At 44.4% G+C, this 22,943-nt stretch overlaps 1 protein-coding gene across 1 annotated transcript; it reads right to left on the reverse strand.

Moving 5' to 3' along the window:
- Window positions 1–1,286: 1,286 nt before the first annotated feature.
- Window positions 1,287–20,304, reverse strand: PSMD7 (proteasome 26S subunit, non-ATPase 7). Its single transcript, XM_077288531.1, has 7 exons — window positions 20,040–20,304; window positions 18,442–18,533; window positions 16,649–16,741; window positions 16,476–16,573; window positions 15,832–15,912; window positions 3,165–3,256; window positions 1,287–2,222 (listed from the first exon to the last, which is right to left on the reverse strand). The coding sequence occupies exons 1-7, from the start codon at window positions 20,111–20,113 to the stop codon at window positions 1,790–1,792; spliced, it is 963 nt and encodes a 320-aa protein (XP_077144646.1). The 5' UTR covers window positions 20,114–20,304; the 3' UTR covers window positions 1,287–1,789.
- Window positions 20,305–22,943: the final 2,639 nt, after the last annotated feature.

Raw genomic sequence — 22,943 nt, forward strand, 5'->3', positions numbered from 1 at the left:
CTGCAGATGTATTCTTTGTACGCTGCATGATTGATAGGTGAGTGACGCAGCAGGGTGGTCCAAATCAGAACGGCAGCAGTGTCTAGGGGCCACACCAGAGTTGTTGTATAGTGTGTAATGTTGCTGGGAGCCTCTATGATCAGGAGGCGCACTGGTGTACTATCAGGAGATGTAGGTTGAAAATTACCGGCAGTCCCTGCGATAGGGAAAGTCCTAAGTAGCGGTGATAGCGGTGAGGGGGGGGCCCCCAGAAGGTCTCCAATTAGAAGTACAGCCGGCCGAGTTATTACTTATGGGGGAACGTGGGGCTCAATCTTTCAGAGCTCACACCACGTTGTCCGAGTTTATGGAGAGCAGAGATGCGCTGCTCAGCCGCGCTGTAGCAATGAGGAGCTGCGCTGCACCCTCTACTGCAGGGGCGCGCGCTTCAGTAATGGCCGCCACAAGTATATCTTCCTCTTCTCTCCCGCCGGGCCAGGGTCCCGCAGCTCTCACCTGCAGGCGTCCACTGCCTTCCTGAGATTAAGGAGGAACTTCAGCCGCCGTTATCTGCAGCGCCGTGCCCTGTGTCAGAGGAGCGTCCTCCCGGAAGATGGCCGCCGTCACATGCAGGGCTCACTGCACTGCTGATCTTCCTCCCTCGCCGACGCTCTCCAGTCACCGCTTCAGCCCTCTCCAGGGGCCAGCAGCTTCTATGTCTCCAGGGGCCCCGGCAGCAGTGGGGTATGTACTTATAAAAGGGGTCTAATAGGCAGGATGGTGGCAGGATATTGGGGAGCTCTCCCAGAACGCGTCCTTCTTCACTTACTCCATAGCCACGCCCCCCGAGAACATGTTTTTGACAGATCAAAACAGGCCCAAACAAGTCTGTGAAAATAACAGAGAGCACATGCATGCAATCTGTATTCAGACCGTTAAAATTGTAATGGATGAAGCTTTGCAATTTTGGGGCAGGTCTTTAAAGAGACAGGTTTTCAGTTCAGGTCAGACCGTTCCACAAATGTAAAGAACAAGGCGTGCTAGGATGTAAGGGAAAGGAAGTTCCAGCTCTTATAGTGCTGGCAGAATAGTGAATAAAAAAAAAAAAAAGTCCACAGAGTGGATAGCAAGCTACAGAGCATGAAAATCAGGCTGGCGTATGTGCTAAATGCAGTTTTGGTGAGGATGAGGACAGCAAGATTTTGATGGTCGATAGCTTTGGGCTAAAAGGACAAGTGCACTTTAAATATGCACTGTTATAGGGATTGCAGATGAGTCCAATTTCCCCATAAAATACAATACACACGTGATTTAAAAACAATTTTTTTTTTTTTTTTCTGCAAGGAGTGACATTACAGCCAGATTGCCCCCAAAAGACCTAAATTTACCTCGATGTACAGGATGTTCAAGGGTAAAGCAACTTCCGCAAAACTCTATAAATAAAGCTCACTGAACAGAAGGCTGTCTGCACCCGCACCTTGTATACATCCAACGTGTGCTGTAGGTAAACGGGTCACAAGGTGTGAGTCCATCCAGTGCCATCTGCCATTGCTTTTATAGCGTCTGACCTAGACGTCCACTTGAATATCCGGCAGATCTAACGTCATGGCATCTGTGGACTATAAACTGCTGCAGGTTACAGGGTCCGGCCAAATACTGAAGAGGGGCAGGAATCACGTTATGGGGTGCAGAGTATGGGGGTACTCGGGGGGGCCCTTCCTCAGTATACACAGGAAAGCTGGGTCAGCAGTATATTATTTTATTACTATTCAACCACCGGCATACATACAAATACAAAGGACGAACAATCTCATTTCTTTTCTTTCTTTTCCTCTTTCTTGGCGTCGGTCTTCTCCTTCTCCTTTTCGTCTTTCCTCTCCTTCTTGTTCTCCTCTTTCTCCTGGCCTTCCTTCTTCTCGGCGTCCCTGTTGGCGATCTTGTTGTTGATGAGATTGTGAAGGGCGACCACTGAGCGGATGAGAGAGGCCAGATACACCACCAGCATCTGGTCGTTAGTCTTTAGGTAGAATGCTTTGACGAACTCCTGCAGGTTTACGTCTGGCAGCAGGTTGAAGACGTCCTGGAGCTGGTAGATGATCTGGTGGTTGATGGGCAGTTTGCCGCTGGACACTTTTTCTAAGTAACTCCTGATATCCAGCAGTTTGGAGTTCAGTCCTTTCAGCCCATGAACCTGATTTGTGATACGCTGTGACAAGGTCCCCACTGTAGTGTCTTTGATGTCTCTGCCGGAAAACAGACAAGGAAAATTGCCATATTAAGCCGACCGTTCTCCCTTGGCATATTTGCTATTGGTTAAAGTTCTCCTCTATCAGAAAAACTTTCCTGCTATGTACAGTTCATTGGGAAAATAAAGTCGTGCATCCACTGCTGCCCAGGTCTCCATTGTTTGGCTGCAATGATGATGTCAACAGCGCTGCAGCCAACCATTAAGCCAGCTGATGTGTATATAGACAGTAAGCTGCAGAACTCTGCGACCTGCTGTATCTGCGACCTGCTGTAGCGCTGTAAACCACTGCAGCCAAACAGAGGCAATGTCAGCAACAGGGGGCTAATCGCTGGACCCCAGGAGTGGAAGTAAAGCTTCCCTTGTTAATAATAAACTGTGCATATGGGGAAAACTGGTTCAAATCAAGTTGCAGGACATGTTAAGTGGCCACGCCAATAATCTGTTGTGGCTGGACGAAATCTGTGGGAGCCGCCATTTATCTGGCGCGATGTCATGGCATGACGCATGCGTGACATTACTCCAGGCCCAAGAGAAGAGCCGCAGATGCTGGTGGGTGAGGCAGTTTGCAGGGCTCCTGTCCAGCGGCCACTGGACTGTATCCTGCAAATTGATTTGCACCATCTTAAAAAGAGGACATTTGTGTGTGAGAGTGCAGCTCGCATTGTGGTGCAAGTAGCTATGTAATATCTAATAGTATAGTATTTGTAATAGGCTACAGTCAAAATGTCCCTTTTTAACCCTTGTGAATTCAAAGAAATGTACGTATTAAATCATTAAAGAAAGAGGGGGACAAGATGTGTTCTATTTGATTTATATATTTTTAACAAGAGCCTATCTCAAGGGGAAACGCATACGATCCCAGTTCAGTGCACACAGATATAACATTAAGGCAGTGTTAGATATAAGACGACCTTTATAAAAATCGTACATAACTTACCGTAACAAGTGCTCCACTCCGACTTCCTCTGCTTCCTCAGCGCCAATTTCACTGGTCACATGTTCAAATGTCTTTGAGGTTGGAGTACCATCCTGAGGGAGAAATTTACAATGTAAGGCTGGCGACACACTCAGCGTAGGAAAATACGGTCCATATTTTACGGCCGTAATACGCAGTACTTTTCACAAAACACTGTTCCGTACTCAATGCGAGGATGCGATTTTTACGGACAAATGTATCCGTGTGTGATCCGTATGGCGATTTTTTTTTGCGCAGGCTTGCAAAATGGACAAAACATGGATCCATCGGCTAAAATATTCCTAAAAACATAAAAATATATATATATTTTTTTTTTTATTTATTTTAATTCAGCGCAAGATAGCATAAAAGCCGGTAATTCAATTGCCGGCTTTTGCTATCTCCTTCACAACAATATTCCATACCTTCCGTCGATCAGTCTTGTCCCACGCTGTAAATCCATCTGAAGGGGTTAAATCATTTTACACCCAGGAGCTCTGCTAATGCAGCTGTGCTCCTGGCTGTAAAATTTGGTGAATGAATGGAATGCAGGGGAATGTTCTGTAGTTACCTCGAGTCGCGGTGCTGGACGAACTCATATGAACTCGAGCCTGGGAACTATTCAGAATATTTTCCCAGGCTCGAGTTCATATGAGTTCATCCAGCAGAGGGCGCATCACCGCGACTCGAGGTAACTACAGTACATTCCCCTGCATTCCATTCATTCACCAAATTTTACAGCCAGGAGCACAGCTGCATTAGCAGAGCTCCTGGGTGTAAAATGATTTAACCCCTTCAGATGGATTTACAGCGTGGGACAAGACTGATCGACGGAAGAGCAGAGCTCCTGAGAGTAAAAAGGAGATTTGTGTACTCACCGAAAATCCTTTTCTCCGGGCCAATCATTGGGGGGGACACAGGACCATGGGTGTTATGCTGCTGCCACTAGGAGGACACCAAGTAAACACAGAAAGAATAGCTCCTCCCCTGCAGTATACACCCTCCTGCTGACTCTCAGTGAACCAGTTCGGTAACAAAGCAGTAGGAGCTTAATATTTAACAAGGATGAACTGTCAAAAACCAAGTTAACTCAACAAAAACCAAAGCCAATAGGCTAACAGGTTGGGTGCTGTGTCCCCCAATGATTGGCTCGGAGAAAAGGATTTTACGGTGAGTACACAAATATCTCCTTTTCTCCTACGCCTCATTGGGGGACACAGGACCATGGGAAGTCCTAAAGCAGTCCCTGGGTGGGAAACAATTAACTGCAATTGCTACTTGCACCCACAAGTTACAGATGCGGCACAGCCGCCTGCAAAATTCGTCTGCCGACGGTCACATCTGCCGAGGCCTGAGAGTGAATATGGTAATGTTTTGTAAAGGTATGCAGGCTGGACCAAGTCGCAGCCTTACAAACTTTTGCTGCCGAAGCTTGGTGCCGGATGGCCCATGACGCACCCACTGACCGAGTGGAGTATGACGCACCCACTGACCGAGTGGAGTGAGCCTTAATCCCTGCTGGGACAGGAAGACCTCTGACTCGGTAGGACTCCTGAATAGCCAAACTGATCCATTTAGCTATTGTCACCTTGGAAGCGGGAAACCCTTTCCTCGGTCCTTCCGGGAGCACGAATAGGGCATCTGACCTGCGGAAAGATGCTGTCCGCGAGATGTATCTCCTAAGAGCTCTCACTAAATCCAGTGTGTGAAGGGCCTTCTCGATGCGATGGACTGGTGCCGGACAGAGTGAGGGTAAGACAATCTCCTCATTGAGATGAAAAGAGGATACAACTTTCGGAAGAAAAGACGGGGATGTCCTCAAAACCACCTTATCCTGATGAAAATTCAGAAACGGAACTTGAGAGGACAGAGCCGCCAGCTCGGAGACTCGTCTGATAGAGGTGACCGCAACTAGAAAAGCAACTTTCCATGAAAGGAGAGACAGGGAAACCTCCTGTAGAGGTTCGAAAGGAGCCTGTTGCAAAACTCCGAGGACCAGATTAAGATCCCATGGTACCAACGGCATCCTATAGGGGGGCGCCCGATGGGAGACTCCCTGAATGAACGTCTTGACCTGTAATCTGTAGGCAATCCTGCGTTGGAAGAGAACAGACAGGGCTGAGATCTGCCCTTTTGGAGAACTAAGGGCGAGACCCACGTCCATACCTGTTTGTAAGAACTCGAGAATGGAAGGGATTGAAAAATGTAGAGGAGAACGTCCTCAGTCGCTACACCATGAAAAGAAAGTCTTTCAAGTGCGATTATAGATACGCATAGATGTAGGCTTTCTAGCGTTGATCATGGTAGCTATGACTTCTGGAGAGAAACCTGCCTGGGTTAGGACCCAGGACTCAACGGCCATGCCGTCAAACACAGGGCCTCTGAGTTCTGGTGGTAAAAGGGGCCTTGAGATAGCAGATCTGCGCAAAACGGTAATCGCCAGGGAACGTCGGAAACTAGTTGAACTAGTTCCGCGTACCACGCCCGGCGCGGCTAATCTGGCGCAATCAGGATTACCGGTACCCTCTCCGCCCTGATTTTCTTGATGACTCTCGGTAGGAGGGGAAGAGGGGGAAATATGTACGGAAGCGGAAAATGATGCCACGGGAGTACAAGAGTGTCTGCCCCGATGGCTGCCGGATCGTGGGACCGAGCCATGAAGTCGGGAACCTTGGAATTCAGCCATGAGGCCATCAGATCCACGTCCGGGGTTCCCCAACGACAGCAGATCTGGTGGAAGATCTCCAGATGGAGAGACCACTCCCCGGAGTCGAGGCATTGCCGATTGAGGAAGTCTGCCTCCCAATTATCCACTCCCGGGATGTGAACCGCAGAGATCATTGAGCGGTTTTCCTCGGCCCATCGGAGGATGTGGCCTCTGTCATGGCCGCCCTGCTGCGGGTTCCCCCTTGGCGGTTGATGTATACCACTGCAGTGGCGTTGTCGGACTGAATCCTGATTGGGCGACCTGCTAGGAAGGGATGGAACTGGAGAAGTGCCAGCCTGATCGCCCGGATTTCCAAGATGTTGATTGGAAGGCGTGATTCCTGGGGGGGACCAGCGGCCCTGAGCAGTGTGATGAAGGAACACCGCTCCCCAGCCTAGAAGACTGGCGTCTGTCGTCACAACCAGCCAGTGTACTGGAAGAAAAGACTTCCCTTGATTCAGGGAGGATTTCCATGTCCACCACTTGACAGACTGTCTGACTCTCTGGGGAAGAAGGAACCGACGGTCTAGGGAGAACGGGTTCCTGTCCCAAACAGCCAGGAGGGCATGCTGTAGAGGACGGAGGTGTAGTTGGGCAAATGGAACCGCCTCCATAGCTGCTACCATCCTGCCGAGGACTCTCATACTGAAGCACAGAGAGTGAGCGAGGCTGAGAGAGCTTCTGAGCTTCTCGCTGTAAGACTGAGATCTTTTACGGGGGAAGAAGAACCAACCCCCGGGACGAGTCGAGTATCATTCCTAGAAACGAACGATTGGTATCCAGTACTACTGAAGACAAGACCTCAGCCCAGTGGGTCATAGCCTTAGCCACCCACGTAGCGGCAAAAGATGGAAAGAGTGCGGCCGCAGAGGCTTCAAAGGCTGAACGCACCATATTGTCAATCTGACGATCGGTTGGATTTTTGATAGAGGCGCCCTCCGAGGAGGATAACACAGATTTGGTAGCCAGGCGCGATACCGGAGGATCTACTGGGGGAGATTGTGAATCATTTATCTGGACAGATCCTGTGAGATTCAACAATTTGCTTAAACTCTGGATGAGTGGCAAACACTCTGTGAGCTCGTTTGGTCCTCTTAAAGGACAAGGCATGATCCGTTTTAGATAAGGGTTCCTCCTCAAGTCTCAAAGCCTTATTCACTGACTCAATTAGAGAGTCGAGAGTCTCCAGATCGTGATGAAATTCCTGATCTAGGGACGTGTCAGAATCGTCCTCTGAAACAGGTTCTCTACTAGCCCCAATGGAAGGGGAGCGAGAAATGGAGCTCTCAGAACCCTAAAACCGGTGATGGTCTGGGGATATGGCATGAGTCCTTTTCCTGGAAGAGTGAGAACTCCTTGGCAAGGTACGACCGCTGGAGTACGAGGGGTTCTGACCATCGGAAGCGTCGTCCGTATTAGTGCCCTGATAAGAGGAAGGGTCTCGGAACGAGTCTAACGCTTTTGCCAGGGATGCCATAGACCGGGTAAGGGAGGTAGCCCACTCAGGGGGACTAGGCTCACTGGGTTCAGTATCAGCAACAGGTGGTTCCTGAGCCGTCACCGGTTCACAAGCTGTGCATAATGCAGTATTGTGACCCCGGGGTAATGATACCTTACAAGAGGTACATGCAGCGTAAAATACAGTGTGGGTTTTCCCAGACTTTTTGTGAGGCTTTGGTTGAGACATAGTAAAGCCTGGAGGAAAGCGCTTACTAGCAGGGGAAGGGTTAAGCTATGTTTATGGAGCTTACCCATGGTCCTGTGTCTTGAGTCCCCAGGGAAGGTCCGCAGTGTGATGCCACGGGAGTTATGCACAGGAATCGCTAATCCTGAAGGCTGTGATTGAAAAGGCTGGAGCAGCGCTGCAGCATCAGCCCTGTGGGTGTACCAAGATGGCTGCCGAGATCAGGAAGTGAGAGTATCTCAGGGAACGAGAAGCGCCAGAAAGAGTGGGGGGCGGTAACTGCCGGTGGGTGTGGCCCAAACTCCAGCCTGTATGAAAGAGAAAAGCCGGGGGCTAAATTTTAAACCTGCGGCCTGCAGCGCCGCGACCGCTATTAGCGCCATTCTTAAGCCACACCCTCTGAAGGAATTGCCGCACTGCAGACCACCCACGGACCCGGGCTTTAAAGGTGCGGACCTCCCATAACCCGGGGACTAGGACCCCCCAAGCGCCTCGGCCCCCGCAATGTACTCACGGTAGATGCGGTGGGCCGGTGCTCAATCCACCGTCGCCATAGTCAGGGAGGGGGTGGAGAGCTTCTGCCGCCATGCGTCATCCGCTATATCAGTGGTGATGCATAGGGGGGCTGCACGGACGCCATATATATCATGTCCGGCTATGCACCTGGCTCCAGGAGAGGTAGATGGGGGGCTACTCCATGTGGTCACCTGCTATGGAGGGGGGGGGGGGGGGGGAGAGATCGGAACGCGAAGGAACCGTCGCCCGCAAGATGAGCTCAGGGCTGGCATCCAACGTTGCAGGAAAGGATACGGGAGGAACGCTCCACATACTTGCCTGTTGATGGTTCGGGGGAGATTGGAGCCTAGAAAGGATTCGTCGCCCCATTCGCTCCGTTAAAGGAAAAAATAGAACAAAAAATCAAAAGTTAAAATAAAAACAGACCCAAGTGCCTCTTACAGACACTAAGCAAGAACTGGTTCACTGAGAGCCAGCAAGAGGGTGTATACTGCAGGGGAGGAGCTATTCTTTCTGTGTTTACTTAGTGTCCTCCTAGTGGCAGCAGCATAACACCCATGGTCCTGTGTCCCCCAATGAGGCGTAGGAGAAATGATTTAACCTCTTCAGATGGATTTACAGCGTGGGACAAGACTGATCGACGGAAGGTATGGAATATTGTTTTTTGTTTTGTTTAACTTTATTACAGGTGACAAGGGTCTTCAGGTGGACTGAGAGAATTCAGTTGCCGGCTTTTGCTCTCTCCTTCACAAACCCGTGAAAAATATGTATATATACACATACATACACACACACATACATACACACACATACACACAGTCATGGCCAAAAGTATTCACACCCCTGCAATTCTGTCAGATAATACTTAGTTTCTTCCTGAAAATGATTGCAAACACAAATTCTCTGGTATTATCTTCATTTAATTTGTCTTAAATGAAAAAAAAAACACAAAAAGAATTGTCCTAAAGCCAAATTGGATATAATTCCACACCAAACATAAAAAAGGGGGTGGACAAAAGTATTGGTACTGTTCGAAAAATCATGTGATGCTTCTCTAATTTGTGTAATTAGCAGCACCTGTAACTTACCTGTGGCACCTAGCAGGTGTTGGCAATAACAATCACACTTGCAGCCAGTTGACATGGATTAAAGTTGACTCAACCTCTGTCCTGTGTCCTTGTGTGTACCACATTAAGCATGGAGAAAAGAAAGACCAAAGAACTGTCTGAGGACTTGAGAAACCAAATTGTGAGGAAGCATGAGCAATCTCAAGGCTACAAGTCCATCTCGAAAGAACTGAATGTTCCTGTGTCTACCATGCGCAGTGTCATCAAGAAGTGTAAAGCCCATGGCACTGTGGCTAACCTCCCTAGATGTGGACGGAAAAGAAAAATTGACAAGAGATTTCAACGCAAGATTGTGCGGTTGTTGGATTAAGAACCTCGACTAACATCCAAACAAGTTCAAGCTGCCCTGCAGTCCGAGGGTACAACAGTGTCAACCCGTACTATCCGTCGGTGTCTGAATGAAAAGGGATTGTATGGTAGGAGACCCAGGAAGACCCCACTTCTTACCCCGAGACATAAAAAAGCCAGGCTGGAGTTTGCCAAAACTTACCTGAAAAAGCCTAAAACGTTTTGGAAGAATGTTCTCTGGTCAGATGAGACAAAAGTAGAGCTTTTTGGGCAAAGTCATCAACATAGAGTTTACAGGAGAAAAAAAGAGGCATTCAAAGAAAAGAACACGGTCCCTACAGTCAAACATGGCAGAGGTTCCCTGATGTTTTGGGGTTGCTTTGCTGCCTCTGGCACTGGACTGCTTGACCGTGTGCATGGCATTATGAAGTCTGAAGACTACCAAGAAATTTTGCAGCATAATGTAGGGCCCAGTGTGAGAAAGCTGGATCTCCCTCAGAGGTCATGGGTCTTCCAGCAGGACAATGACCCAAAACACCCTTCAAAAAGCACTAGAAAATGGTTTGAGAGAAAGCACTGGAGACTTCTAAGGTGGCCAGCAATGAGTCCAGACCTGAATCCCATAGAACACCTGTGGAGAGATCTAAAAATGGAAGTTTGGAGAAGGCACCCTTCAAATATCAGGGACCTGGAGCAGTTTGCCAAAGAAGAATGGTCTAAAATGCCAGCAGAGCATTGTAAGAAACTCATTGATGGTTACCGGAAGCGGTTGGTCGCAGTTATTTTGGCTAAAGGTTGTGCAACCAAGTATTAGGCTGAGGGTGCCAATACTTTTGTCTGGCCCATTTTTGGAGTTGTGTGTGAAATGATCAATGCTTTGCTTTATTCTCTTTTGTGTTTTTTCATTTAAGACAAATTAAATGAAGATAATACCAAAGAATCTGTGTTTGCAATCATTTTCAGGAAGAAACTGAGTATTATCTGACAGAATTGCAGGGGTGTGAATACGTGTGTGTGTGTGTGTGAATGTGTGTGAATGTGTGTGTGTGTGTGTGTGTGTGTGTGTGTGTGTGTGTGTGTGTGTGTGTGTGTGTGTGTGTGTATACACACACACACACACACACACACACACACACACACATATATACATACACTGTGTTCCAAATTATTATGCAAATTGGATTTAAGTGTCTTAAAGATTTAATTGTTTTGTTTTCCAAATAAACTCGTGGATGGTATTGTGTCTCAGGGCTCAATGGATCACTGAAATCAATCTTAAACACATGTGATAATTAGTTTTCCAGGTGATTCTAATGAAAGGAAAACTACTCAAAAATGATGTTCCACATTATTATGCAGGTCACAGGTTTCAAGCAATATGGGAAATAAAAAGGATCTTTCTGCTGCTGAAAAGCATTAAATAGTGCAATGCCTTGGACAAGGTATGAAAAAATTAGATATTTCACGAAAACTTAAGAGTGATCATCATACTCTGATGAGATTTGTGACTGAAACAGAGCACAGACAGAGTTCATGCAAATAAAGGCATAATGAGGAAGTTTTCTGGCAGACAAATTCATTGGATTAAGAGAGCAGCTGCCAAAATACCATTACAAAGCAGCAAACAGTTATTTGAAGCTGCTGGTGCGTCTAGAGTCCCTCGAACCTCAAGGTGTAGGATCCTTCAAAGGCTTGCTGTGGTGCATAAACCTACTATTCGGCCACTCCTAAACAGTGTTCACAAGCAGAAACGGTTGCAGTGGGCCCAGACATACATGAAGACTAATTTTCAAACAGTCTTGTTTACTGACGAGTGTCGAGCAACTCTGGACGGTCCAGATGGATGGAGTAGTGGATGGTTGGTGGATGGCCACCATGTCCCAACAAGGCTGCGACGTCAGCAAGGAGGTGGAGGAGTCATGTTTTGGGCTGGAATCACGGGGAACCAGCTGGTAGGGCCCTTTAAGGTTCCTGAAGGTGTGAAAATGACCTCAGCAAAGTAAATAGAGTTTCTGACTGACAACTTTCTTCCATGGTCTAAAAAGCAGAAACATGCCTTCAGGAACAAAATCATCTTCATGCATGACAATGAATACCTCTGAGTAATTGGCTGCTATGGGCATAAAAGGAGATAAACTCATGGTGTGGCCACCATCTTCCCCTGACCTCAACCCTATAGAGAACCTTTGGAGTATCATCAAACAAAAGATCTATGAGGGTGGGAGGCAGTTCACATCAAAACAGCAGCTCTGGGAGGCTATTCTGACTTCATGCAAAGAAATACAAGCAGAAACTCTCCATAAACTCACAAGTTCAATGGATGCAAGAATTGTGAAGGTGATATCAATGAAGGGCTCCTATGTTAACATGTATCTTGGCCTGTTAGGATGTTTTGGAGTTAAATAGCTTTTTGTTCAGTGAATGTGACCTCCTAATGCTGCAAATTGCACAAATGAGCATCTTCAGTTCTTTAAAACATTTCAAATGTTTAGAAATACTACTGTGCCTAATAATTTGGAACAGTGCATTTTTAAATTTTATTCATTTTGGAGATTATACTGTTATCATTGGGAGGTTTCTTCAATAAAATTCGATGTATACTCTAATGGGTGATTACTTTTATTAGACTGACTGTCATTTGCACCAACCATTTAGGAAAATCCGAGAAAAATGTAATTTGCATAATAATTTGGAACATAGTGTGTGTGTATATATATATATATATATTTGTCTAAGGGTCCGTCCGTCCGTCAGGGACGGGCACAGCATGGCGACGATGATGTCATAATGGAAATCCCACGTCTCTGATTGGTCGAGGCCACACACATATATGGAATATATATATATATATATATATATATATATATATATATATATATATATATATATATATATATATATATATATATATATATATATATATATATATATATATATATATATATATATATATATATTAGACTGTGGCCCGATTCTAACGCATCGGGTATTCTAGAATATGCATGTCCCCGTAGTATATGGACACTGATGATTCCAGAATTCGCGGCAGACTGTGCCCGTCGCTGATTGGTCGAGGCAACCTTTATGACATCATCGTCGCCATGCTGTGCCCGTCGCTGATTGGTCGAGGCCTGGCGGCCTTGACCAATCAGACGCGGGATTTCCAGGACAGACAGACAGAAAAACCCGTCGCTGATTGGTCGAGGCAACCTTTATGACATCATCGTCGCCATGGCAACCATTATGACATCTACGTCGATACTGTGCCCGTCGCTGATTGGTCGAGGCCTGATGGCCTCGACCAATCAGAGACGTGGGATTTCCATTATGACATCATCGTCGCCATGCTGTGCCCGTCCCTGATTGGTCGAGGCCTGGCGGCCTCGACCAATCAGACGCGGGATTTCCAGGACAGACAGACGGAAAAACCCTTAGAAAATATATATATATATATATATATATATATATATATATATATATATATATATATATATATATATATATATATATATATATATATATATACACACATACATACACACCTATTCTATGTGTACACATTTATTCTACCTATTCTGTCAGTGTGATTTTACTGTACACCGCACTGAATTGCCGGCTTTTCTAGAGAACACCGCTGCGTATTTCTCACAAGTCACACGCATGGTCCGTGTGTAATCCGTAATTTTCTCGCCCCCATAGACTTTCATTGGCGGATTTTTTGTGCAATACGCTGACAAACGCAGCATGCTGCGATTTTCTACGGCTGTACAAGACCTATAATACGGATCAGTAAAATACAGCAGATAGGAGCAGGGCCATAGAGAATCATGGTACAGTATGCCATCCGTATTTTCTGCGCCTCTCATACGTCCGTAAAACACGCCAGTGTGACGCCGGCCTTAGAGAGGGTAATAAAAAAGAAATATACAGTGGGGCAAAAAAGTATTTAGTCAGTCAGCAATAGTGCAAGTTCCACCACTTAAAAAGATGAGAGGCATCTGTAATTTACATCATAGGTAGACCTGAACTATGGGAGACAAACTGAGAAAAAAAAAGCCAGAAAATCACATTGTCTGTTTTTTTTATCACTTTATTTGCATATTATGGTGGAAAATAAGTATTTGGTCAGAAACAAAATTTCATCTCAATACTTTGTAATATATCCTTTGTTGGCAATGACGGAGGTAAAACGTTTTCTGTAAGTCTTCACAAGGTTGCCACACACTGTTGTTGGTATGTTGGCCCATTCCTCCATGCAGATCTCCTCTAGAGCAGTGATGCTTTTGGCTTTTCGCTTGGCAACACGGACTTTCAACTCCCTCCAAAGGTTTTCTATAGGGTTGAGATCTGGAGACTGGCTAGGCCACTCCAGGACCTTGAAATGCTTCTTACGAAGCCACTCCTTCGTTGCCCTGGCGGTGTGCTTTGGATCATTGTCATGTTGAAAGACCCAGCCACGTTTCATCTTCAATGCCCTTGCTGATGGAAGGAGGTTTGCACTCAAAATCTCACGATACATGGCCCCATTCATTCTTTCATGTACCGGGATCAGTCGTCCTGACACCCTGTTGAAAAAGCCACGCGAAACGCGCGTCCGGGGGGACCGAGTGAGGTGGGGAGAACACACCTGATCCATAATGGGTAAGCAGCAACTATATGTACTTATGATGATATGATCCTATACTGTGGGCTATTTTGCCATGTGAGTTAGACATAGTGATTATATTTGGTCATACGTTTTCTTTACTTTTTGAGCTGACGCTGCCACCCAAAAGGTGTAATATGTGAACTCCCCCCCTGACTTGGTCATTGCCACATTTCCTCCTATATGTGTCTTCTGCTATATGGCGGTATTGACAATACATCCATGTTTTGTATTTTATATATTTGTATTCGTATATGATTGATTACTTAATAAACCTTTTGTATATTGTTTTCTAAATATGTTGAAGTGGACTTTTTTTCTCCGTGTTTTTGTCTATGTATTGGTTTGGAGTAGTCCCAGAAGGGCACCTGAGGAGTGCCTAGAGAGAGTTGGTATTTACCACTCATCTATACAAAGTATATTGGTACTTCATGACTGTAATATTAAGTCCTGGCCCCTTTGCAGAGAAACAGCCCCAAAGCATGATGTTTCCACCACCATGCTTTACAGTAGGTATGGTGTTTGATGGATGCAACTCAGTATTCTTTTTCCTCCAAACACAAGTTTTGTTTCTACCAAACAGTTCCAGTTTGGTTTCATCAGACCATAGGACATTCTCCCAAAACTCCTCTGGATCATCCAAATGCTCTCTAGCAAACTTCAGACGGGCCCGGACATGTACTGGCTTAAGCAGTGGGACATGTCTGGCACTGCAGGATCTGAGTCCATGGTGGCGTAGTGTGTTACTTATGGTAGGCCTTGTTACATTGGTCCCAGCTCTCTGCAGTTCATTCACTAGGTCCCCCCGCGTGGTTCTGGGATTTTTGCTCACCGTTCTTGTGATCATTCTGACCCCACAGGGTGGGATTTTGCGTGGAGCCCCAGATCGAGGGAGATTATCAGTGGTCTTGAATGTCTTCCATTTTCTAATTATTGCTCCCACTGTTGATTTCTTCACTCCAAGCTGGTTGGCTATTGCAGATTCAGTCTTCCCAGCCTGGTGCAGGGCTACAATTTTGTTTCTGGTGTCCTTTGACAGCTCTTTGGTCTTCGCCAGAGTGGAGTTTGGAGTCAGACTGTTTGAGGGTGTGCACAGGTGTCTTTTTATACTGATAAGTTTAAACAGGTGCCATTACTACAGGTAATGAGTGGAGGAAAAAGGAGACTCTTAAAGAAGAAGTTACAGGTCTGTGAGAGCCAGAAATCTTGATTGTTTGTTTCTGACCAAATACTTATTTTCCACCATAATATGCAAATAAAATGATAAAAAAACAGACAATGTGATTTTCTGGCTTTTTTTTTCTCAGTTTGTCTCCCATAGTTGAGGTCTACCTATGATGTAAATTACAGACGCCTCTCATCTTTTTAAGTGGTGGACCTTGCACTATTGCTGACTGACTAAATACTTTTTTGCCCCACTGTATTTGTGCAATGCATTCATGGCAACTATCTGAAAACCTATGTACTGCTCGTGTTTCTGTATCCCACAACAGTGCCTTGCTGGCTGGTTTGTATCTGCCAGTGCACTAGTTTTTGCATTGACAGTGTATGGCGCAGGAAAGTACAAACCAGCCTGAGAGTCAATGTAAACGATGAAGTGGCACCAGCAACACGGATCCTTCAAATATCAGCACTGAGTAGATTAATATTGTATCCTAAAAGGTGCAATATTAAAAACTTACATCGTGAACTTCCTCTACTGAGATATAAGCCTCCGTGGGAAGACCCAGGTCTTTTGGCTTCACATCAATGATCACAAGAACCTACAAGTCACAAAGATAACATCCAGTGAAAAAAACAACAACACACAAGCAGCAATTTAAAAAAGGCAGGCTGAGAGTGTAAGGGATTACCTAACAGAAGGAAATGCTATAAAATAATAAAGAACAATGCCTCAACCTATAAATCCCCACACACTCCGGTGGTCCCCATGGGTCTTTAGTTATTATCCTACAGCCACAATGTGCCCTACAGCCAAAAACTGGCCACAGCGGTGATGCTAGACTGGTTTGGATTCTCCAGCTGATTTCTCCTAAATGGCTAGTCTAAGTCTAAGAGAGCAGCCATCTGTTTTGGCTCGTATAAGGCTGCTACCTTTTAAGACGTCAGTGAGCCCTAAAGGGGATTACAACAGGGTTTTCTTTATGAAGTTTATCCAACATAGGAGAGAATGCAATGAGCACAACTCCTTCCTGTGTCTGGGAGGATGACTGCATGCTTCTCCACCTACTTTTAATGCTGGCGTCTCTCCATACGGCTGCATAGTACCATCTAAGCATCTGTGCACAATTTCCAAACTATTAAAGAAAAAAAAAAAAAAACTTACGGAGTTTGGACAGTATCTCTTCATCAGCTCATTGATTGCGATGTCGTTTTTGTGCAGCTTGGGTCCCGTGTGGTACCAGCCAACTATCCTTTCCCGAGCTGAACAGAGAATTAAGACATAATTATGAGCCAAAGAGATGTTACAGCTACATCAGTGTGAAAAGAAGGACTCACCATTGACTTTTTTGAACATGCCATACATATTTTCGAGATAGTCGTGATCCAGAAACCAGACAGAGTCATCTTTATCATCTTCATCAAATGGAACTGAGGGAAGAGATAAGAAGTTTAGTTAAGGCAGTGGATTTCCAAAATGGTAAGTATGAATATAGTATTAAATATATTCACAGGATCCAGTACAAAAACCACATGAGTGATCGGTGACCGTCAAGTGCCTCCTACCCAATGGCATCAGCGTAAATTCTTTTAGTTAACTGGTTTGGAGCGATATCAAACCACAACAATGACTGTGCACAAAGCTGACTAATTAAGAGGAGCAGGGTCATGCCGTCAGTCAAGAGGCATCCCCGTTTGTTACGGATGTGGCTGCTGGACTGGATTTGCACCAGAATTTCTGCCCCATGTGGAAGACGTCACCCTTAGATGAGAATAGTGTCAGCAAGTACAATCTGTGTATTATGACATATCATTTAAGGGTCTCCATTTTTAGCAGCTTCCAAAGGGTTATTCACAGAAAAATCAAAGTTATCCCCTTATCCAGAGCGTAGGGAATAAATTGCTGGTAACTGGAGGTCGGACCACTAAGACCCCCACACATCTGGAGAGCAGGGTCCTGGAAGTTTGAAAAAAGGGCTTTGTAGCTCTGTGTGCATGCTCAGCCTCTGCTCCATTCATTCTAAATGGCATTATCAAAAATAACTAAGCGTACAGCTTAGCAACCCCATAGATAATGAATGAAGTGGAAGTCAAGCATGCAGATCTCAACTCCATTCATGATGGGGATTGGAGCCTTAAAGGTACCGTCACACTAAACGACTTTATAACGATATCGCTAGCGATCCGTGACGTTGCAGCGTCCTCGCTAGCGATATCGTTTAGTTTGACACGCAGCAGCGATCAGGATCCTGCTGTGATGTCGCTGGTCGCTGAATAAAGTCCAGAACTTTATTTGGTCGTTTGATCGCTGTGTATCGTTGTGTTTGACACCAAATGCAACGATACCAGCGATATTTTACACTGGTAACCAGGGTAAACATCGGGTAACTAAGCGCGGGGCCGCGCTTAGTAACCCGATGTTTACCCTGGTTACCAGCGTAAAATGTAAAAAAAACAAACAGCACATACTCACATTGCGTCCCCTGCAGTCTGCTTCCTCCTCTGACTCAGCGCCGCAAAGTGAAAGTGAAAGCAGCACAGCGGTGACGTCACCGCTCTGCTCTCACTGTACGGCGCTCAGTCAGTCAGGAAGTGGACGCAGGGGGACGTGAATGTAAGTATGTGCTGTTTGTTTTTTTTACATTTTACGCTGGTAACCAGGGTAAACATCGGGTTACTAAGCGCGGCCCTGCGCTTAGTTACCCGATGTTTACCCTGGTTACCAGGGGACCTCGGCATCGTTGATCGCTGGAGAGCGGTCTGTGTGACAGCTCTCCAGCGATCAAACAGCGACGCTGCAGCGATCGGCATCGTTGTCGTTATCGCTGCAGCGTCGCTTAATGTGACGGTACCTTAAAACCCTCAGGTGATCCTGTAGATAGGTGATTAAGTGTTAATCCCCAAAAATCAAGTTAGCAGCCAGGTCTCACCTGGACACCTCTGTAACTGTTTAGTGAAGTGTCAGTATTGTTCCCCCATGTGGCCACATTCACTGTCACATGGAATCATTGAACATGCAGCACACGTGAAAGTAAAAGGCACACGACGAGGAGATCGATCATGATAGGACAGCATTATTCATTTTATTTCCTTGTTGAAGAAAACAAAGAGAATTACAGAACGCTTCTTACCGGCAAAACTGTTAGAAACATCTAAAATCTTCTTGTGCCAAGACCCTAACAGGACACCGACCACTCGCTTCTGGTTTCCAACTTTTCCAATTCTGTAAATGTAAAATGCAAATATAAACAACTGCACAACACTGGAGGGAACAATTATTATTTCTTTTCAATATACATAAAAAAAATTGCTAAATTCTGTATATTACATTTGTGCGAATGCTTTTGGAGTAAGCTGCCTCTTCATGGTGGGATGTATACCTTTATTTTCTTCTCCCTCGTGTCTTGAGCCCATATTTAAAGGGTGTTATCTTCTAAAGTGAAGACATCTCTCTTGGATATTACATCAGTTTCTAAGCAATAGATATATCATGTTATCTACTTCATTTTCTTCCTGCACTACAGAGTTCCTGCTGGGAGGAGTAGCACAGGGCAATTCCAGCAATGGTGTCATCTATAGTCTACTGCACAGCAAGCGGTCGGAACACTGTGCATGGAAAACAGAAAAGTCACTGCAGTGCAACCCCAGCACTACAAACCCATCATTTATAATGAGGATCAGTATAGGTGCAAATTTAGACCCTCAACAATCAGAAAGTGATGGCAGGTCCCAATAGTGACCCTCAATGATACTGAACAGATATATTAAAGGGGTTTTATATTCATTCAACATATAAATTGGTAATTCTACAAATATCTGTTTGGTGATGAACCTTTATGATCCCAATATACAGGCACAGTCACTCTCCATTATAGTGATCGGCCCACCACGGATCTGATGTGTTATATTCCTGGACCAGCGCCCTGAGGATGTGGACTAGTTTTGGTCTTCAACGTGGTGTTTTTTCCACATCCCTTCCTTCTGAAAGCCAGAACTATTTTTATTTAAACTTTCAGCTTGTATTTTTTGTTACCCAAGAAAAATATAAACACCATTTAGCAATTAAGGATATATATATATATATATATATATATATATATATATATATATATATACATACACACACACATACACACACACACACTCTCCCATCTATCCTTAAAGTGTTTATACTGTGCTGAAGTGATAAATAAAATTATATATATTGTTTTGTATCGTCCAATAGCAAAGGGAAAACAAAAAAAATACATATTTTTTATTTATTTCAATGTTTGCATCCCCAGAGCGGTGCACTATAATCACTGCAGTGTATAAGGGGGCTATGCTGTGGATGACGGGGGCTCATTGCTCAGTGTATACATATACAGAAGAAACCCCTTGTTGTCACCAAGGGGTTAACAGCAGGCAATCACCTATGATAGGACCACAGCTGCTAAAATTGCTTCACAGAAGTCCTCAATCCCAGGACAGAGGCGCTTTGTGGCTGTACAACAGCTGTGGAACTACAAGTCCCAGCATGCCCTGCTTTCTCCTAGGTCCTGTGCCTGCAGTGTCATCCTCTATTCCCAGCTGTGTGTATGCACAGCACATAGGGAGGGAGCTGATAGTAAAGTGCCCTGTCACTGTGAGGCTGCAGGCCTAGCTGCCTGTGCTGGGCCGGGGCTGCAGGCAGTGCGGGCCTTCCCGGCCGGTGACTCAGCGGCTTTTCAGTAACAAGTACGGAACTCACCTATTGAAATGATCCACCACACTGAGCAGCACCAGCGGGTGCACCACCACCTTATCTACCGCCAGCTCCGGCATCTTCCCCGGCTACAATGACTCCAACACACCGGCCGGAAACACAACTGGCCTCACCTCCCTACTACTTCCGGAGACACCACTCCCAGGGTGCACTGCGCGCCGGAAGTGCTGTACAGTCCTGCGGCGGCCGCCATGTTTGTGCAGGCAGCTTGTAAGGCTCGTGTAGAAGCCACACTACAGCACATTAGCACAGGGTGTGTTCATGGTAGAGCCGTTATATTCCTGACAGGATGAATTCTAGTCACGTTTCATCTGTTATAATCAGATTTCCTGAAGTCTGGAATAACACACATTACCTCTGCCCTTATTCCTTCAGCACCACACATTATTGCCACCAGAACGTGACAAATTGTCCTTTTTTTGCTCTTTTTTTTCTCCCCTTCTTCCAAGAGTTTGTATTTGTCATCATACAGCTAGAGTTATAATTACCAGAAACAAATATGAAAAACAATCCAAGTGGTGGATGAAAGCGCAATGCCACCATGGTTTTTGAGTTTAGTTTTTACTGCGTTCGCCATAAGGTAACAATTGCCGGGCGGTGTGGTTCTCCAGATCAGTGCGACTGTGGCGAGACCACACTTGTTTAGGTTTTTTTTATTAGTAGTATTTTTTGTGTCTCAAAAATAATTCAGAACTTTATAAAATAATATTTGGGTTGGTGCCACCATTTTCCGAGACTCGTAACTTTTTTTTCATCAGTGGAGCTGTGTGCCAACGTGTTTTGTTTTTTTTTTTGGATGTGTGCTGAGCTATAGCTTTCCCCATTGTGGGCCCTATGATTAGGAGCTGCTCTGCAGCAGATGTGTCCTGCGCTCGGCTGCACTCTGCCACTTCCATAAGAATAAATGGCGCTGCAGTGCGCAAGATCTACCTCCATTTTCTTAGCAATGATTTTTGGATTGGGCGAGGGGCAGGAAAGCCAAACTGCATCTATCTAATAAATTGTTTTTTTGCTTTCTCCTTCTTTCCTTCCTTTAATCTTTTTTATTTATGGTATTAATGTTTCTTTCCTTCTTTCACTCCTCTTTTCCATTCATATTTATCTTTCACATTTTCATCTTTCTTTCTTTCTTTCTTTCTTTCTTTCTTTCTTTCTTTCTTTCTTTCCTCTATTCCTTCTCTTTCCTTCCTTATGTCTTCCTTTCTTATTTTTTTCTTTCCTTTTTATTTCTCTATTCCTTCATTCCTTTCATCTTTATCTACCATTCTCTTTCTTTCCTCTTTCTATCTTTATATTTTTTTCTCTTTCTCTTATTTACTTCTTTCATAATTATCTATCATTTTATCTCTTTCCTTCCTTCTCTCTTCCTTTCTTATTTTTTATCTTTTCTTTTTCTCTTTCTCCATTCATTCCTTTCATCTTTATCTACCATTCTCTTTCCTCTTTCTATCTTTCTATTATTTCTCTTTCTCTTTTCCTTCTTTTTTTTCTTTCATCATTATCATTTTATATCCTTCCTTCTATCTTCCTTTCTTATTCTTTTCTATCTTTCCTTTTTTCTCTCTATTTCTTTCATCTTTATCTAGCATTCTCTTTCGTTATTTTTTTTTTTTTATCTTTTCCTTCTTTTTTCTTTCATAATTATCATTTTTACCTCTTTCCTTCCTTCTATCTTCCTTTCTTATTCTTTTCTATCTTTCATTTTTTCTTTCTCTTTATTCCTTTCTTCTTACATATGTATCTAGCATTTTCTTTCTTTCTTTCTTTTCTTTCTTTCTTTCTCTTTTTCTTATTTTCTTTCTTTCTTTCTTATTTTCTTTCTTTTTTTCTTTCTTTCTTTCTTTCTTTCTTATTTTCTTTCTTTCTTTCTTATTTTCTTTCTTTCTTATTTTCTTTCTTTCTTTCTTTCTTTCTTTCTTTCTTTCTTTCTTTCTTTCTTTCTTTCTTTCTTTCCTTCATTCCTTCCTTCCTTGCTCCCTTCATTTCTTGAATTTACTGTATCTGTTCTTCAATACTGGATCAATTCTGAGAAGTGACTATCTCACAAATGGAGCTGGTGAGGGAGGTGGAGATCTGTGTTATGGTAAATTAGTTGTTTAACTGACATCCTAACCATTTGCTGTAATGAATTTTGCATTGATGTACTTTATGTATATATTTATTTACAGCTCAAATATGGTAATGATAACAAGGGCCTGGCCCGGCAGGGAAATCAATAGGACTTTCAGGTAAGGACAAATCATTGTAAAAAGGTCTGCTGGAGCAGTAAACGTCTATTGACTTAAGATCACTTGTGCTATTGACATATGTGTTTTGTGTTGGGCTTGAATAATGATAAGCCGTCGTCTTGTATTTTCCTGAATGTGATGATCATTCTATTACTCTGTACTTTGTAGACCTGTTATAAGTGTAAAACAACAAAAATATATTTAAAATCGACTTTTGCTAAATGTTTTGCTCAATATTTTTATTTATCTGCAGGCAAACGAGGATCAATGATCCTTACAGTTATATTCTTCACTCTGCCTTAAAGGGAGATGTATGGTGTTTTAGATACTACAGGGGTGCAGATAGGGGGGCTTCCCAAACTTGTGCCCCCTGGTGATGAGTGCCAGAGGGGGTGCAGAAAAGTCACTTTTCATTTGCCAGGGTATTTGGAAATGGCTAGAGGCAGAAAAGCTTTCAAGGGAAGTCAAGCTACAACCTTGATACCCAGTATAAAGAAGTGCCGAAAACATAGGAAAATTGTTGTTGTTGTGATCATATAATATTAATTAGCTTTGTCGGAAACCTGTACTAATGAGATCTCACAACCTTCTAATTCTGACTCTACACCAATGGCAGATTTTAGGATATTGAAGGGTAGGGCATGTTGTATTTCAACATTCC

Source organism: Ranitomeya variabilis, chromosome 2, assembly GCF_051348905.1.
Source record: "Ranitomeya variabilis isolate aRanVar5 chromosome 2, aRanVar5.hap1, whole genome shotgun sequence".
Lineage (NCBI taxonomy): Eukaryota > Metazoa > Chordata > Amphibia > Anura > Dendrobatidae > Ranitomeya > Ranitomeya variabilis.

What these genes read in the sequence shown, in the direction of transcription:
- PSMD7 (XM_077288531.1), bottom strand. Translation starts at nt 20,113, where the DNA reads ATGCCGGAGCTGGCGGTAGATAAGGTGGTGGTGCACCCGCTGGTGCTG. An exon ending in TGTTTCTAACAGTTTTGCCG is followed by an intron (nt 16,742 to 18,441) that starts GTAAGAAGCGTT and finishes CTCTTCCCTCAG; the next exon opens with TTCCATTTGATGAAGATGAT. An exon ending in CATGTTCAAAAAAGTCAATG is followed by an intron (nt 16,574 to 16,648) that starts GTGAGTCCTTCT and finishes TTCTCTGTTCAG; the next exon opens with CTCGGGAAAGGATAGTTGGC.